Below are 19263 nucleotides of genomic sequence, written 5' to 3' on the forward strand. Positions count from 1 at the left end.
TGTTTATTTCTGTACATGGTTTTGTTTCAGGTGGGCGTGAATGCAAGCATATGGGATACTTCAGCCGTTATGCAGTTTCGAATCCATCATTACTACGGAGGTAGCAAGACTTTGCTCCGGTAGCTGACGTGACCACTGTGCATGATGGACACAATTCATCAGTCGATGCGGTTGGGATGACCCACAGACTCGTGGTGGCAGCCTCTGTTTTTGTGACTTGCATGTGGAAATTCAGTAGCTGTTGATTTAAATTTGTGCAAGAGCTTATCGCAGTGAAGAAGCTAGAAGTAAGCAGCTAGGGTTACAGGTTGTAATGTTGGTTATGTGGCCACCACACCACAGTTGCCCACTTTTGATTCCTAGTGACCAAGTATGGGGTGTTCGTAGCATGCCTCACAATGCCACAAGGAAGACCTCAGGCCCTCGTGCGATTATATACCTTGCTTTCCGAGGAGGTGTACTGTTATAGATTTAGTGGGAGTGCCTAGTCTGTCTCAAAGAGGAGTTTGAGATCAGGGGATGTGCTGAGTAGTGCTGTAGTGTGTGTTTACTGGCATCAACGAAGACATGGAGGACCAATTTGTCTGAATATCAGTGTTTCAGAAGATCAGTTGTGTGCGTGATGGGGAAGCAGCTTTTTTGGAGTTGGAGATGTGAAGAACGAGACAGAACGAAGCACCTGGAGTGTTTGTTACTTGGATAAGGAATTGCATTATTCAGGTATGTTAGAGAGTAGAGTTTGTTTGCATTCCATAGATCCTTCTTAGGAGTAATCCAAAGGATGCAGTACAAGTCATTTCATACAATAAACATAAACTTCAGGACTTCATTCAATATACGTAAACCTCGGTACTTTTGACACAATTACAAGAACGTGTTTCACATATGAATGTACATAACCTTCAGATTTTGCAATTCAAGTATGAAAGCTAATTTCAGTGCAGGCTTGAATACATTTATATCACAATATAGAGTTTTAATTGTTGGTTGGTGATTATTAAATAACTTGACACGTGTAAAGTACACTCCTCTTTGACATTTAGCAGGGTTTACATCTTGTAATTAAATTATGTACATCTGTATTTCTTTTAAAATTATCCAACTTTTCCACCACAAATGATAGCAAGCAGAGTATAAATTCGCTTGCAAGTGGAAGTATATTAAATTTACGAAATAATTCTCTACAAGGTAAGCTGCTTTTGACAACTGCCATCGTTGTGATTATTTTCTTTTGCATGTAAAAAGCCTTATTACTGTCTGTTGAATTCCCCCAAAATATTAATCCATAAGACACCACAGAGTGGAAATAAGCAAAGTAAACTAGCTTTATAGCATCTATTGTCATGGGTGGTATGACTGTTCTGATGGCAAGGCACGCAGAGCTTAATTAGGGAATAATATACTCAGTGTGCTTCTTCCAATCTGAGGTGTTGTCAACTTGTTAGCCAAGGAAATTGTTTGTTTCAACTTCCGCGATTAATTTCTCATCACCGTAACCTCTCCTTTTGCCTCTGTACGTAGGTACATGCACATTCACAACATTCCCTAGGGTGGAATGCTCTCCTCGGGAGCTTACAGAGTTGTTCACGCCGACATTGTTGGTGCCCCGGCATATTCCTGCAGGCAGTCCACATCCCTTCTGTACTCACGTTTTCGGGCGTATGCATTGTGCAGTGTTGATGGTTGTCGTTCCGTGCGCCGTGATGTCCGCTCGCTTGCTCTGTGTTGGGGTACTGAAGTATGTATTTTCATTAATGTTCTAGGACACCGGCCATGCCGTCATCATGAAGTTACCTGCTTCAGTTCCCTCTGGGTGTTCTGTTTGACAAGGCTGGGGTGAAGAACCAGAACGATATTGGCCGCAGTTAGATGACCTGTTACTGGCGAGTAAAACCTCTGTGTTGTGCCCCTGACACGAGATAGGGCGTTGGACCAACATTTCTCAAAGAGAGAGCATATTAATTGGCTCACAAAGTGCAGCGTATGTATAGAGCTACAATAACTGGATGTGAGTGAGTGAGTGTGTGTGTCTGTCTGTTCATAAGAGGCACCAGTACAAGAAGTAGGACACTGTCTTCTGACTTCATATCACAAAGAATATTAACTGGATGAATATTCGGAATATGTACCAAGTTGGAAGAGGAATACTTTTTCTGCCAAGCAACGGTAATGCTCTGACAGAGGCTGACTGCATGTTGGATGTTTGTTCTTACGTGTCTAATCCCCTGTATGTCTATGAACGGCATTCCCCCCCGCCCCCATTTCAGATTAAATATTTGAATAAGCAGGAGGCACCCATTAGATAAAATAAGTTGGCATGAGATTGTTCCATTTCAGACGACTTTGCCTCCAATGTCTGTGAAAGTGGCCCCTTGAGATTCTAGATTTCTTGTGTATCTTACACCTTTCCTGGTATATTGCAGGAGTGGTGCACCAACACTAGACAGACTGACATCCGAGAGAAGACCGCTTGTGTCCCCGATGGTTGGCCGTCCTGTTGCTGAGTGCGTACATGGAGAAGAGGACTGAATGCAGCGTGTAAATTTTGTGTGCCTCTGGAGAGGTGGTGGAGTTTTCTGTTATTTAACCCATTGACAGGGGCTTGCTCTGTTGTGGTAATTGTGTTGCAAGTGTGATAGCAACTTAGATATGAATCATGTGAACGTGTAAGGTGTGGATGTCTAGTTATGTGTGTGGGGTGTTCTACGGAGTGTAGTAAAATAGTAGAAATGTCGGCCGCAATCACATTGCGTTGATAAGAGTCTGCTTCATAGTGTGGTGGCCAACACATCTCGGAATGAGAGAGAGTTTGTCCTGTGTGACAGGCTGTAAGTTGCAGGTGCTCTTGGCTTTGGCCGCAGCTTGTCACCAAAGATGTGATTCCTCTTCCTGGAAAGAATGTGTTATTTCGTTTTATCTGCTTCATCCCAGTTCACATTCTCAGTTCAAGCTAATGCCACAGGAAGATCTTCAAAACGTCAGTCATTGTGAATCTGTTCGGAAGCAGATGGGGGGGGCTCTGCAGTTTCACTCGTTTAGGAAGTGCGGTGATGAAGATCTCTGGCATAGCTATACCGGACAGTCTTGATAATAGTGGGTGTCCGTTCTCTGACCCAGGAGGGCTTTAAAAGTGTGCTGACCACCACGCATTACTTAGTTTGTATTTTCTTCATGTAAATCTGTAAAGAGATGTCAAAGCGGGAGGTAACGGGAATACTTAGTGATCATCACCGAGAGGGAGTTTCCAAACAGTCGTTAACGGGAGATGCGCAATAGCAGTTGTCCTATGATCGAAAAGTGTGACTTGCCAGTGATGAGATTGCTTTTTGTAAGTCAGGTAAGTGCAATGAGTTTTATGGATTGTGTGTGTTTTTCTGCAAGTGGTTTTCAGCGAATATTGCCGGCATTAATTTTGTTGGTAGTGTATTAAGTGTTGATTGCTGCATGTGCCAAAATGAAGTCTGACGAAGGGAAGTTGGTGTTGTTGAAGTACGGTCACCAGTGGGCTGGGTCGTTGGGTGTGTTATAGATGCTCGTGAAGTACAACCTGGTGGCAGGGGGGCTGTGTAGTGGCGACATATGCAATAATCGTTTATAGTGCTTCGTTCATTGAGCTGTAGTTTACGAAATCCCACCTGTTTTCATAAATGATGGAAGATATTTAGGTTATGGAAATGTTTATTAGTTGGTGTCTTATAGGTGATGTTGGTCGTACTTTTCAAATGACTCAGCTCGCGAGACGTTTTCGCCCTTCTGCAAAATTACTTGTGAGAAATTATCGCGCAGGGAGAATGTCGGTGCTGAATTTGCGTGATGTCTTGAGTGCCAACATGAAATGTGACGAGGATAAGTTCGTGTTGGAAAGGACGTGGACGATTTCACTGGGTGATTTATAGGTAGACGTGCAGGTATTCAAGAGTTGTGTCTGGTATCAATCTGAGCAGTAACATAACGGCGACCGACAGGTTATGTGACAAATGTGCCCTAGGATGTAGGCGATGTAGATGCAAATTGTGGGCTACTTGTATCATAGTGCTAAGTTGATTGAGCTGTAGTTTATTGGGTGTGGTTGGATCCATAAATTACTTTATGATTTTTGAGGTTATGGAAGTGATTGGTAGTTGGTTTCTTATAGGCGAAGTTGGTAGCTCGTTTCGCCTTAATTTTTTTCTTTACTTCCTGTCCTTTTAAAGGAGAAGATGTGTCACTAATGGTATTCACGGAATAAAGTTTGAGGTCTTCATAATTTTACAGTGTTTGGAGTGGTATTTCAGTCAGCATTTGGTTCGGCAGTGCCGTGTAGTGTTCGCGGACGGGCATGTACCTCAGGTGTATTGTCGGTAGATGACAGCACAGTTCGTCAGGATGCGCACATATTGGTTATTGAATATCCCACATGCACCGCCGGTGGCGGGATGTGTTCTCGCTGTTTTTCAGACGTTGCCGTCCCTGCGTGCGAGAAAATGGCGCAGCTCCTCTGCTGTTGTGGTTTACTTCGGACGGCGTGATGGTAGGATGCATGGCCAGTCGAGTGCAGCTTTACTCTCTTATATATCCAATGCTTGCAAGTTTATTTGAACTGATGTTTGTCATCTTTCTCCTGTGTGAAGTACGTAAGGTGGGAAATATTTTGGTTGCACGAAAGGCCGGATTAGTTGCCAGTAGGTTATTAATGTGGTGTAGAGTGCCTTCGTAGTAAGAATTAATACTGGTCTCTCAATGCGGATGTTTATTTCTGTACATGGTTTTGTTTCAGGTGGGCGTGAATGCAAGCATATGGGATACTTCAGCCGTTATGCAGTTTCGAATCCATCATTACTACGGAGGTAGCAAGACTTTGCTCCGGTAGCTGACGTGACCACTGTGCATGATGGACACAATTCATCAGTCGATGCGGTTGGGATGACCCACAGACTCGTGGTGGCAGCCTCTGTTTTTGTGACTTGCATGTGGAAATTCAGTAGCTGTTGATTTAAATTTGTGCAAGAGCTTATCGCAGTGAAGAAGCTAGAAGTAAGCAGCTAGGGTTACAGGTTGTAATGTTGGTTATGTGGCCACCACACCACAGTTGCCCACTTTTGATTCCTAGTGACCAAGTATGGGGTGTTCGTAGCATGCCTCACAATGCCACAAGGAAGACCTCAGGCCCTCGTGCGATTATATACCTTGCTTTCCGAGGAGGTGTACTGTTATAGATTTAGTGGGAGTGCCTAGTCTGTCTCAAAGAGGAGTTTGAGATCAGGGGATGTGCTGAGTAGTGCTGTAGTGTGTGTTTACTGGCATCAACGAAGACATGGAGGACCAATTTGTCTGAATATCAGTGTTTCAGAAGATCAGTTGTGTGCGTGATGGGGAAGCAGCTTTTTTGGAGTTGGAGATGTGAAGAACGAGACAGAACGAAGCACCTGGAGTGTTTGTTACTTGGATAAGGAATTGCATTATTCAGGTATGTTAGAGAGTAGAGTTTGTTTGCATTCCATAGATCCTTCTTAGGAGTAATCCAAAGGATGCAGTACAAGTCATTTCATACAATAAACATAAACTTCAGGACTTCATTCAATATACGTAAACCTCGGTACTTTTGACACAATTACAAGAACGTGTTTCACATATGAATGTACATAACCTTCAGATTTTGCAATTCAAGTATGAAAGCTAATTTCAGTGCAGGCTTGAATACATTTATATCACAATATAGAGTTTTAATTGTTGGTTGGTGATTATTAAATAACTTGACACGTGTAAAGTACACTCCTCTTTGACATTTAGCAGGGTTTACATCTTGTAATTAAATTATGTACATCTGTATTTCTTTTAAAATTATCCAACTTTTCCACCACAAATGATAGCAAGCAGAGTATAAATTCGCTTGCAAGTGGAAGTATATTAAATTTACGAAATAATTCTCTACAAGGTAAGCTGCTTTTGACAACTGCCATCGTTGTGATTATTTTCTTTTGCATGTAAAAAGCCTTATTACTGTCTGTTGAATTCCCCCAAAATATTAATCCATAAGACACCACAGAGTGGAAATAAGCAAAGTAAACTAGCTTTATAGCATCTATTGTCATGGGTGGTATGACTGTTCTGATGGCAAGGCACGCAGAGCTTAATTAGGGAATAATATACTCAGTGTGCTTCTTCCAATCTGAGGTGTTGTCAACTTGTTAGCCAAGGAAATTGTTTGTTTCAACTTCCGCGATTAATTTCTCATCACCGTAACCTCTCCTTTTGCCTCTGTACGTAGGTACATGCACATTCACAACATTCCCTAGGGTGGAATGCTCTCCTCGGGAGCTTACAGAGTTGTTCACGCCGACATTGTTGGTGCCCCGGCATATTCCTGCAGGCAGTCCACATCCCTTCTGTACTCACGTTTTCGGGCGTATGCATTGTGCAGTGTTGATGGTTGTCGTTCCGTGCGCCGTGATGTCCGCTCGCTTGCTCTGTGTTGGGGTACTGAAGTATGTATTTTCATTAATGTTCTAGGACACCGGCCATGCCGTCATCATGAAGTTACCTGCTTCAGTTCCCTCTGGGTGTTCTGTTTGACAAGGCTGGGGTGAAGAACCAGAACGATATTGGCCGCAGTTAGATGACCTGTTACTGGCGAGTAAAACCTCTGTGTTGTGCCCCTGACACGAGATAGGGCGTTGGACCAACATTTCTCAAAGAGAGAGCATATTAATTGGCTCACAAAGTGCAGCGTATGTATAGAGCTACAATAACTGGATGTGAGTGAGTGAGTGTGTGTGTCTGTCTGTTCATAAGAGGCACCAGTACAAGAAGTAGGACACTGTCTTCTGACTTCATATCACAAAGAATATTAACTGGATGAATATTCGGAATATGTACCAAGTTGGAAGAGGAATACTTTTTCTGCCAAGCAACGGTAATGCTCTGACAGAGGCTGACTGCATGTTGGATGTTTGTTCTTACGTGTCTAATCCCCTGTATGTCTATGAACGGCATTCCCCCCCGCCCCCATTTCAGATTAAATATTTGAATAAGCAGGAGGCACCCATTAGATAAAATAAGTTGGCATGAGATTGTTCCATTTCAGACGACTTTGCCTCCAATGTCTGTGAAAGTGGCCCCTTGAGATTCTAGATTTCTTGTGTATCTTACACCTTTCCTGGTATATTGCAGGAGTGGTGCACCAACACTAGACAGACTGACATCCGAGAGAAGACCGCTTGTGTCCCCGATGGTTGGCCGTCCTGTTGCTGAGTGCGTACATGGAGAAGAGGACTGAATGCAGCGTGTAAATTTTGTGTGCCTCTGGAGAGGTGGTGGAGTTTTCTGTTATTTAACCCATTGACAGGGGCTTGCTCTGTTGTGGTAATTGTGTTGCAAGTGTGATAGCAACTTAGATATGAATCATGTGAACGTGTAAGGTGTGGATGTCTAGTTATGTGTGTGGGGTGTTCTACGGAGTGTAGTAAAATAGTAGAAATGTCGGCCGCAATCACATTGCGTTGATAAGAGTCTGCTTCATAGTGTGGTGGCCAACACATCTCGGAATGAGAGAGAGTTTGTCCTGTGTGACAGGCTGTAAGTTGCAGGTGCTCTTGGCTTTGGCCGCAGCTTGTCACCAAAGATGTGATTCCTCTTCCTGGAAAGAATGTGTTATTTCGTTTTATCTGCTTCATCCCAGTTCACATTCTCAGTTCAAGCTAATGCCACAGGAAGATCTTCAAAACGTCAGTCATTGTGAATCTGTTCGGAAGCAGATGGGGGGGGCTCTGCAGTTTCACTCGTTTAGGAAGTGCGGTGATGAAGATCTCTGGCATAGCTATACCGGACAGTCTTGATAATAGTGGGTGTCCGTTCTCTGACCCAGGAGGGCTTTAAAAGTGTGCTGACCACCACGCATTACTTAGTTTGTATTTTCTTCATGTAAATCTGTAAAGAGATGTCAAAGCGGGAGGTAACGGGAATACTTAGTGATCATCACCGAGAGGGAGTTTCCAAACAGTCGTTAACGGGAGATGCGCAATAGCAGTTGTCCTATGATCGAAAAGTGTGACTTGCCAGTGATGAGATTGCTTTTTGTAAGTCAGGTAAGTGCAATGAGTTTTATGGATTGTGTGTGTTTTTCTGCAAGTGGTTTTCAGCGAATATTGCCGGCATTAATTTTGTTGGTAGTGTATTAAGTGTTGATTGCTGCATGTGCCAAAATGAAGTCTGACGAAGGGAAGTTGGTGTTGTTGAAGTACGGTCACCAGTGGGCTGGGTCGTTGGGTGTGTTATAGATGCTCGTGAAGTACAACCTGGTGGCAGGGGGGCTGTGTAGTGGCGACATATGCAATAATCGTTTATAGTGCTTCGTTCATTGAGCTGTAGTTTACGAAATCCCACCTGTTTTCATAAATGATGGAAGATATTTAGGTTATGGAAATGTTTATTAGTTGGTGTCTTATAGGTGATGTTGGTCGTACTTTTCAAATGACTCAGCTCGCGAGACGTTTTCGCCCTTCTGCAAAATTACTTGTGAGAAATTATCGCGCAGGGAGAATGTCGGTGCTGAATTTGCGTGATGTCTTGAGTGCCAACATGAAATGTGACGAGGATAAGTTCGTGTTGGAAAGGACGTGGACGATTTCACTGGGTGATTTATAGGTAGACGTGCAGGTATTCAAGAGTTGTGTCTGGTATCAATCTGAGCAGTAACATAACGGCGACCGACAGGTTATGTGACAAATGTGCCCTAGGATGTAGGCGATGTAGATGCAAATTGTGGGCTACTTGTATCATAGTGCTAAGTTGATTGAGCTGTAGTTTATTGGGTGTGGTTGGATCCATAAATTACTTTATGATTTTTGAGGTTATGGAAGTGATTGGTAGTTGGTTTCTTATAGGCGAAGTTGGTAGCTCGTTTCGCCTTAATTTTTTTCTTTACTTCCTGTCCTTTTAAAGGAGAAGATGTGTCACTAATGGTATTCACGGAATAAAGTTTGAGGTCTTCATAATTTTACAGTGTTTGGAGTGGTATTTCAGTCAGCATTTGGTTCGGCAGTGCCGTGTAGTGTTCGCGGACGGGCATGTACCTCAGGTGTATTGTCGGTAGATGACAGCACAGTTCGTCAGGATGCGCACATATTGGTTATTGAATATCCCACATGCACCGCCGGTGGCGGGATGTGTTCTCGCTGTTTTTCAGACGTTGCCGTCCCTGCGTGCGAGAAAATGGCGCAGCTCCTCTGCTGTTGTGGTTTACTTCGGACGGCGTGATGGTAGGATGCATGGCCAGTCGAGTGCAGCTTTACTCTCTTATATATCCAATGCTTGCAAGTTTATTTGAACTGATGTTTGTCATCTTTCTCCTGTGTGAAGTACGTAAGGTGGGAAATATTTTGGTTGCACGAAAGGCCGGATTAGTTGCCAGTAGGTTATTAATGTGGTGTAGAGTGCCTTCGTAGTAAGAATTAATACTGGTCTCTCAATGCGGATGTTTATTTCTGTACATGGTTTTGTTTCAGGTGGGCGTGAATGCAAGCATATGGGATACTTCAGCCGTTATGCAGTTTCGAATCCATCATTACTACGGAGGTAGCAAGACTTTGCTCCGGTAGCTGACGTGACCACTGTGCATGATGGACACAATTCATCAGTCGATGCGGTTGGGATGACCCACAGACTCGTGGTGGCAGCCTCTGTTTTTGTGACTTGCATGTGGAAATTCAGTAGCTGTTGATTTAAATTTGTGCAAGAGCTTATCGCAGTGAAGAAGCTAGAAGTAAGCAGCTAGGGTTACAGGTTGTAATGTTGGTTATGTGGCCACCACACCACAGTTGCCCACTTTTGATTCCTAGTGACCAAGTATGGGGTGTTCGTAGCATGCCTCACAATGCCACAAGGAAGACCTCAGGCCCTCGTGCGATTATATACCTTGCTTTCCGAGGAGGTGTACTGTTATAGATTTAGTGGGAGTGCCTAGTCTGTCTCAAAGAGGAGTTTGAGATCAGGGGATGTGCTGAGTAGTGCTGTAGTGTGTGTTTACTGGCATCAACGAAGACATGGAGGACCAATTTGTCTGAATATCAGTGTTTCAGAAGATCAGTTGTGTGCGTGATGGGGAAGCAGCTTTTTTGGAGTTGGAGATGTGAAGAACGAGACAGAACGAAGCACCTGGAGTGTTTGTTACTTGGATAAGGAATTGCATTATTCAGGTATGTTAGAGAGTAGAGTTTGTTTGCATTCCATAGATCCTTCTTAGGAGTAATCCAAAGGATGCAGTACAAGTCATTTCATACAATAAACATAAACTTCAGGACTTCATTCAATATACGTAAACCTCGGTACTTTTGACACAATTACAAGAACGTGTTTCACATATGAATGTACATAACCTTCAGATTTTGCAATTCAAGTATGAAAGCTAATTTCAGTGCAGGCTTGAATACATTTATATCACAATATAGAGTTTTAATTGTTGGTTGGTGATTATTAAATAACTTGACACGTGTAAAGTACACTCCTCTTTGACATTTAGCAGGGTTTACATCTTGTAATTAAATTATGTACATCTGTATTTCTTTTAAAATTATCCAACTTTTCCACCACAAATGATAGCAAGCAGAGTATAAATTCGCTTGCAAGTGGAAGTATATTAAATTTACGAAATAATTCTCTACAAGGTAAGCTGCTTTTGACAACTGCCATCGTTGTGATTATTTTCTTTTGCATGTAAAAAGCCTTATTACTGTCTGTTGAATTCCCCCAAAATATTAATCCATAAGACACCACAGAGTGGAAATAAGCAAAGTAAACTAGCTTTATAGCATCTATTGTCATGGGTGGTATGACTGTTCTGATGGCAAGGCACGCAGAGCTTAATTAGGGAATAATATACTCAGTGTGCTTCTTCCAATCTGAGGTGTTGTCAACTTGTTAGCCAAGGAAATTGTTTGTTTCAACTTCCGCGATTAATTTCTCATCACCGTAACCTCTCCTTTTGCCTCTGTACGTAGGTACATGCACATTCACAACATTCCCTAGGGTGGAATGCTCTCCTCGGGAGCTTACAGAGTTGTTCACGCCGACATTGTTGGTGCCCCGGCATATTCCTGCAGGCAGTCCACATCCCTTCTGTACTCACGTTTTCGGGCGTATGCATTGTGCAGTGTTGATGGTTGTCGTTCCGTGCGCCGTGATGTCCGCTCGCTTGCTCTGTGTTGGGGTACTGAAGTATGTATTTTCATTAATGTTCTAGGACACCGGCCATGCCGTCATCATGAAGTTACCTGCTTCAGTTCCCTCTGGGTGTTCTGTTTGACAAGGCTGGGGTGAAGAACCAGAACGATATTGGCCGCAGTTAGATGACCTGTTACTGGCGAGTAAAACCTCTGTGTTGTGCCCCTGACACGAGATAGGGCGTTGGACCAACATTTCTCAAAGAGAGAGCATATTAATTGGCTCACAAAGTGCAGCGTATGTATAGAGCTACAATAACTGGATGTGAGTGAGTGAGTGTGTGTGTCTGTCTGTTCATAAGAGGCACCAGTACAAGAAGTAGGACACTGTCTTCTGACTTCATATCACAAAGAATATTAACTGGATGAATATTCGGAATATGTACCAAGTTGGAAGAGGAATACTTTTTCTGCCAAGCAACGGTAATGCTCTGACAGAGGCTGACTGCATGTTGGATGTTTGTTCTTACGTGTCTAATCCCCTGTATGTCTATGAACGGCATTCCCCCCCGCCCCCATTTCAGATTAAATATTTGAATAAGCAGGAGGCACCCATTAGATAAAATAAGTTGGCATGAGATTGTTCCATTTCAGACGACTTTGCCTCCAATGTCTGTGAAAGTGGCCCCTTGAGATTCTAGATTTCTTGTGTATCTTACACCTTTCCTGGTATATTGCAGGAGTGGTGCACCAACACTAGACAGACTGACATCCGAGAGAAGACCGCTTGTGTCCCCGATGGTTGGCCGTCCTGTTGCTGAGTGCGTACATGGAGAAGAGGACTGAATGCAGCGTGTAAATTTTGTGTGCCTCTGGAGAGGTGGTGGAGTTTTCTGTTATTTAACCCATTGACAGGGGCTTGCTCTGTTGTGGTAATTGTGTTGCAAGTGTGATAGCAACTTAGATATGAATCATGTGAACGTGTAAGGTGTGGATGTCTAGTTATGTGTGTGGGGTGTTCTACGGAGTGTAGTAAAATAGTAGAAATGTCGGCCGCAATCACATTGCGTTGATAAGAGTCTGCTTCATAGTGTGGTGGCCAACACATCTCGGAATGAGAGAGAGTTTGTCCTGTGTGACAGGCTGTAAGTTGCAGGTGCTCTTGGCTTTGGCCGCAGCTTGTCACCAAAGATGTGATTCCTCTTCCTGGAAAGAATGTGTTATTTCGTTTTATCTGCTTCATCCCAGTTCACATTCTCAGTTCAAGCTAATGCCACAGGAAGATCTTCAAAACGTCAGTCATTGTGAATCTGTTCGGAAGCAGATGGGGGGGGCTCTGCAGTTTCACTCGTTTAGGAAGTGCGGTGATGAAGATCTCTGGCATAGCTATACCGGACAGTCTTGATAATAGTGGGTGTCCGTTCTCTGACCCAGGAGGGCTTTAAAAGTGTGCTGACCACCACGCATTACTTAGTTTGTATTTTCTTCATGTAAATCTGTAAAGAGATGTCAAAGCGGGAGGTAACGGGAATACTTAGTGATCATCACCGAGAGGGAGTTTCCAAACAGTCGTTAACGGGAGATGCGCAATAGCAGTTGTCCTATGATCGAAAAGTGTGACTTGCCAGTGATGAGATTGCTTTTTGTAAGTCAGGTAAGTGCAATGAGTTTTATGGATTGTGTGTGTTTTTCTGCAAGTGGTTTTCAGCGAATATTGCCGGCATTAATTTTGTTGGTAGTGTATTAAGTGTTGATTGCTGCATGTGCCAAAATGAAGTCTGACGAAGGGAAGTTGGTGTTGTTGAAGTACGGTCACCAGTGGGCTGGGTCGTTGGGTGTGTTATAGATGCTCGTGAAGTACAACCTGGTGGCAGGGGGGCTGTGTAGTGGCGACATATGCAATAATCGTTTATAGTGCTTCGTTCATTGAGCTGTAGTTTACGAAATCCCACCTGTTTTCATAAATGATGGAAGATATTTAGGTTATGGAAATGTTTATTAGTTGGTGTCTTATAGGTGATGTTGGTCGTACTTTTCAAATGACTCAGCTCGCGAGACGTTTTCGCCCTTCTGCAAAATTACTTGTGAGAAATTATCGCGCAGGGAGAATGTCGGTGCTGAATTTGCGTGATGTCTTGAGTGCCAACATGAAATGTGACGAGGATAAGTTCGTGTTGGAAAGGACGTGGACGATTTCACTGGGTGATTTATAGGTAGACGTGCAGGTATTCAAGAGTTGTGTCTGGTATCAATCTGAGCAGTAACATAACGGCGACCGACAGGTTATGTGACAAATGTGCCCTAGGATGTAGGCGATGTAGATGCAAATTGTGGGCTACTTGTATCATAGTGCTAAGTTGATTGAGCTGTAGTTTATTGGGTGTGGTTGGATCCATAAATTACTTTATGATTTTTGAGGTTATGGAAGTGATTGGTAGTTGGTTTCTTATAGGCGAAGTTGGTAGCTCGTTTCGCCTTAATTTTTTTCTTTACTTCCTGTCCTTTTAAAGGAGAAGATGTGTCACTAATGGTATTCACGGAATAAAGTTTGAGGTCTTCATAATTTTACAGTGTTTGGAGTGGTATTTCAGTCAGCATTTGGTTCGGCAGTGCCGTGTAGTGTTCGCGGACGGGCATGTACCTCAGGTGTATTGTCGGTAGATGACAGCACAGTTCGTCAGGATGCGCACATATTGGTTATTGAATATCCCACATGCACCGCCGGTGGCGGGATGTGTTCTCGCTGTTTTTCAGACGTTGCCGTCCCTGCGTGCGAGAAAATGGCGCAGCTCCTCTGCTGTTGTGGTTTACTTCGGACGGCGTGATGGTAGGATGCATGGCCAGTCGAGTGCAGCTTTACTCTCTTATATATCCAATGCTTGCAAGTTTATTTGAACTGATGTTTGTCATCTTTCTCCTGTGTGAAGTACGTAAGGTGGGAAATATTTTGGTTGCACGAAAGGCCGGATTAGTTGCCAGTAGGTTATTAATGTGGTGTAGAGTGCCTTCGTAGTAAGAATTAATACTGGTCTCTCAATGCGGATGTTTATTTCTGTACATGGTTTTGTTTCAGGTGGGCGTGAATGCAAGCATATGGGATACTTCAGCCGTTATGCAGTTTCGAATCCATCATTACTACGGAGGTAGCAAGACTTTGCTCCGGTAGCTGACGTGACCACTGTGCATGATGGACACAATTCATCAGTCGATGCGGTTGGGATGACCCACAGACTCGTGGTGGCAGCCTCTGTTTTTGTGACTTGCATGTGGAAATTCAGTAGCTGTTGATTTAAATTTGTGCAAGAGCTTATCGCAGTGAAGAAGCTAGAAGTAAGCAGCTAGGGTTACAGGTTGTAATGTTGGTTATGTGGCCACCACACCACAGTTGCCCACTTTTGATTCCTAGTGACCAAGTATGGGGTGTTCGTAGCATGCCTCACAATGCCACAAGGAAGACCTCAGGCCCTCGTGCGATTATATACCTTGCTTTCCGAGGAGGTGTACTGTTATAGATTTAGTGGGAGTGCCTAGTCTGTCTCAAAGAGGAGTTTGAGATCAGGGGATGTGCTGAGTAGTGCTGTAGTGTGTGTTTACTGGCATCAACGAAGACATGGAGGACCAATTTGTCTGAATATCAGTGTTTCAGAAGATCAGTTGTGTGCGTGATGGGGAAGCAGCTTTTTTGGAGTTGGAGATGTGAAGAACGAGACAGAACGAAGCACCTGGAGTGTTTGTTACTTGGATAAGGAATTGCATTATTCAGGTATGTTAGAGAGTAGAGTTTGTTTGCATTCCATAGATCCTTCTTAGGAGTAATCCAAAGGATGCAGTACAAGTCATTTCATACAATAAACATAAACTTCAGGACTTCATTCAATATACGTAAACCTCGGTACTTTTGACACAATTACAAGAACGTGTTTCACATATGAATGTACATAACCTTCAGATTTTGCAATTCAAGTATGAAAGCTAATTTCAGTGCAGGCTTGAATACATTTATATCACAATATAGAGTTTTAATTGTTGGTTGGTGATTATTAAATAACTTGACACGTGTAAAGTACACTCCTCTTTGACATTTAGCAGGGTTTACATCTTGTAATTAAATTATGTACATCTGTATTTCTTTTAAAATTATCCAACTTTTCCACCACAAATGATAGCAAGCAGAGTATAAATTCGCTTGCAAGTGGAAGTATATTAAATTTACGAAATAATTCTCTACAAGGTAAGCTGCTTTTGACAACTGCCATCGTTGTGATTATTTTCTTTTGCATGTAAAAAGCCTTATTACTGTCTGTTGAATTCCCCCAAAATATTAATCCATAAGACACCACAGAGTGGAAATAAGCAAAGTAAACTAGCTTTATAGCATCTATTGTCATGGGTGGTATGACTGTTCTGATGGCAAGGCACGCAGAGCTTAATTAGGGAATAATATACTCAGTGTGCTTCTTCCAATCTGAGGTGTTGTCAACTTGTTAGCCAAGGAAATTGTTTGTTTCAACTTCCGCGATTAATTTCTCATCACCGTAACCTCTCCTTTTGCCTCTGTACGTAGGTACATGCACATTCACAACATTCCCTAGGGTGGAATGCTCTCCTCGGGAGCTTACAGAGTTGTTCACGCCGACATTGTTGGTGCCCCGGCATATTCCTGCAGGCAGTCCACATCCCTTCTGTACTCACGTTTTCGGGCGTATGCATTGTGCAGTGTTGATGGTTGTCGTTCCGTGCGCCGTGATGTCCGCTCGCTTGCTCTGTGTTGGGGTACTGAAGTATGTATTTTCATTAATGTTCTAGGACACCGGCCATGCCGTCATCATGAAGTTACCTGCTTCAGTTCCCTCTGGGTGTTCTGTTTGACAAGGCTGGGGTGAAGAACCAGAACGATATTGGCCGCAGTTAGATGACCTGTTACTGGCGAGTAAAACCTCTGTGTTGTGCCCCTGACACGAGATAGGGCGTTGGACCAACATTTCTCAAAGAGAGAGCATATTAATTGGCTCACAAAGTGCAGCGTATGTATAGAGCTACAATAACTGGATGTGAGTGAGTGAGTGTGTGTGTCTGTCTGTTCATAAGAGGCACCAGTACAAGAAGTAGGACACTGTCTTCTGACTTCATATCACAAAGAATATTAACTGGATGAATATTCGGAATATGTACCAAGTTGGAAGAGGAATACTTTTTCTGCCAAGCAACGGTAATGCTCTGACAGAGGCTGACTGCATGTTGGATGTTTGTTCTTACGTGTCTAATCCCCTGTATGTCTATGAACGGCATTCCCCCCCGCCCCCATTTCAGATTAAATATTTGAATAAGCAGGAGGCACCCATTAGATAAAATAAGTTGGCATGAGATTGTTCCATTTCAGACGACTTTGCCTCCAATGTCTGTGAAAGTGGCCCCTTGAGATTCTAGATTTCTTGTGTATCTTACACCTTTCCTGGTATATTGCAGGAGTGGTGCACCAACACTAGACAGACTGACATCCGAGAGAAGACCGCTTGTGTCCCCGATGGTTGGCCGTCCTGTTGCTGAGTGCGTACATGGAGAAGAGGACTGAATGCAGCGTGTAAATTTTGTGTGCCTCTGGAGAGGTGGTGGAGTTTTCTGTTATTTAACCCATTGACAGGGGCTTGCTCTGTTGTGGTAATTGTGTTGCAAGTGTGATAGCAACTTAGATATGAATCATGTGAACGTGTAAGGTGTGGATGTCTAGTTATGTGTGTGGGGTGTTCTACGGAGTGTAGTAAAATAGTAGAAATGTCGGCCGCAATCACATTGCGTTGATAAGAGTCTGCTTCATAGTGTGGTGGCCAACACATCTCGGAATGAGAGAGAGTTTGTCCTGTGTGACAGGCTGTAAGTTGCAGGTGCTCTTGGCTTTGGCCGCAGCTTGTCACCAAAGATGTGATTCCTCTTCCTGGAAAGAATGTGTTATTTCGTTTTATCTGCTTCATCCCAGTTCACATTCTCAGTTCAAGCTAATGCCACAGGAAGATCTTCAAAACGTCAGTCATTGTGAATCTGTTCGGAAGCAGATGGGGGGGGCTCTGCAGTTTCACTCGTTTAGGAAGTGCGGTGATGAAGATCTCTGGCATAGCTATACCGGACAGTCTTGATAATAGTGGGTGTCCGTTCTCTGACCCAGGAGGGCTTTAAAAGTGTGCTGACCACCACGCATTACTTAGTTTGTATTTTCTTCATGTAAATCTGTAAAGAGATGTCAAAGCGGGAGGTAACGGGAATACTTAGTGATCATCACCGAGAGGGAGTTTCCAAACAGTCGTTAACGGGAGATGCGCAATAGCAGTTGTCCTATGATCGAAAAGTGTGACTTGCCAGTGATGAGATTGCTTTTTGTAAGTCAGGTAAGTGCAATGAGTTTTATGGATTGTGTGTGTTTTTCTGCAAGTGGTTTTCAGCGAATATTGCCGGCATTAATTTTGTTGGTAGTGTATTAAGTGTTGATTGCTGCATGTGCCAAAATGAAGTCTGACGAAGGGAAGTTGGTGTTGTTGAAGTACGGTCACCAGTGGGCTGGGTCGTTGGGTGTGTTATAGATGCTCGTGAAGTACAACCTGGTGGCAGGGGGGCTGTGTAGTGGCGACATATGCAATAATCGTTTATAGTGCTTCGTTCATTGAGCTGTAGTTTACGAAATCCCACCTGTTTTCATAAATGATGGAAGATATTTAGGTTATGGAAATGTTTATTAGTTGGTGTCTTATAGGTGATGTTGGTCGTACTTTTCAAATGACTCAGCTCGCGAGACGTTTTCGCCCTTCTGCAAAATTACTTGTGAGAAATTATCGCGCAGGGAGAATGTCGGTGCTGAATTTGCGTGATGTCTTGAGTGCCAACATGAAATGTGACGAGGATAAGTTCGTGTTGGAAAGGACGTGGACGATTTCACTGGGTGATTTATAGGTAGACGTGCAGGTATTCAAGAGTTGTGTCTGGTATCAATCTGAGCAGTAACATAACGGCGACCGACAGGTTATGTGACAAATGTGCCCTAGGATGTAGGCGATGTAGATGCAAATTGTGGGCTACTTGTATCATAGTGCTAAGTTGATTGAGCTGTAGTTTATTGGGTGTGGTTGGATCCATAAATTACTTTATGATTTTTGAGGTTATGGAAGTGATTGGTAGTTGGTTTCTTATAGGCGAAGTTGGTAGCTCGTTTCGCCTTAATTTTTTTCTTTACTTCCTGTCCTTTTAAAGGAGAAGATGTGTCACTAATGGTATTCACGGAATAAAGTTTGAGGTCTTCATAATTTTACAGTGTTTGGAGTGGTATTTCAGTCAGCATTTGGTTCGGCAGTGCCGTGTAGTGTTCGCGGACGGGCATGTACCTCAGGTGTATTGTCGGTAGATGACAGCACAGTTCGTCAGGATGCGCACATATTGGTTATTGAATATCCCACATGCACCGCCGGTGGCGGGATGTGTTCTCGCTGTTTTTCAGACGTTGCCGTCCCTGCGTGCGAGAAAATGGCGCAGCTCCTCTGCTGTTGTGGTTTACTTCGGACGGCGTGATGGTAGGATGCATGGCCAGTCGAGTGCAGCTTTACTCTCTTATATATCCAATGCTTGCAAGTTTATTTGAACTGATGTTTGTCATCTTTCTCCTGTGTGAAGTACGTAAGGTGGGAAATATTTTGGTTGCACGAAAGGCCGGATTAGTTGCCAGTAGGTTATTAATGTGGTGTAGAGTGCCTTCGTAGTAAGAATTAATACTGGTCTCTCAATGCGGATGTTTATTTCTGTACATGGTTTTGTTTCAGGTGGGCGTGAATGCAAGCATATGGGATACTTCAGCCGTTATGCAGTTTCGAATCCATCATTACTACGGAGGTAGCAAGACTTTGCTCCGGTAGCTGACGTGACCACTGTGCATGATGGACACAATTCATCAGTCGATGCGGTTGGGATGACCCACAGACTCGTGGTGGCAGCCTCTGTTTTTGTGACTTGCATGTGGAAATTCAGTAGCTGTTGATTTAAATTTGTGCAAGAGCTTATCGCAGTGAAGAAGCTAGAAGTAAGCAGCTAGGGTTACAGGTTGTAATGTTGGTTATGTGGCCACCACACCACAGTTGCCCACTTTTGATTC

At 43.4% G+C, this 19263-nt stretch overlaps 1 protein-coding gene across 22 annotated transcripts in view; it reads left to right on the top strand.

Moving 5' to 3' along the window:
* Nucleotides 1–19260, top strand: part of LOC147870567 (uncharacterized) — a 33926-nt gene extending 14666 nt beyond the window's left edge. For 11 of the 22 annotated variants that reach the window (XR_015533334.1, XR_015533336.1, XR_015533335.1 and 8 more), the window contains 13 exons: nucleotides 31–720; nucleotides 1764–1981; nucleotides 2424–3337; nucleotides 4757–5446; nucleotides 6490–6707; nucleotides 7150–8063; nucleotides 9483–10172; nucleotides 11216–11433; nucleotides 11876–12789; nucleotides 14209–14898; nucleotides 15942–16159; nucleotides 16602–17515; nucleotides 18935–19260. Coding sequence is in view for 6 of the 22 variants with exons in the window: in XM_087342233.1 (XP_087198359.1) it covers nucleotides 17444–17515; nucleotides 18935–19027 (165 nt within the window). In the remaining 16 variants the exon portion in view is untranslated. The other 11 variants (XM_087342235.1, XM_087342234.1, XM_087342227.1 and 8 more) reach the window with 9 other exon arrangements.
* The last annotated feature ends 3 nt before the right edge of the window (nucleotides 19261–19263 follow it).

Source organism: Zootermopsis nevadensis, unplaced genomic scaffold (assembly GCF_977971745.1).
Source record: "Zootermopsis nevadensis isolate Lab colony 2312 unplaced genomic scaffold, Znev_1.0 Znev_ptg000242l, whole genome shotgun sequence".
NCBI lineage: Eukaryota > Metazoa > Arthropoda > Insecta > Blattodea > Termopsidae > Zootermopsis > Zootermopsis nevadensis.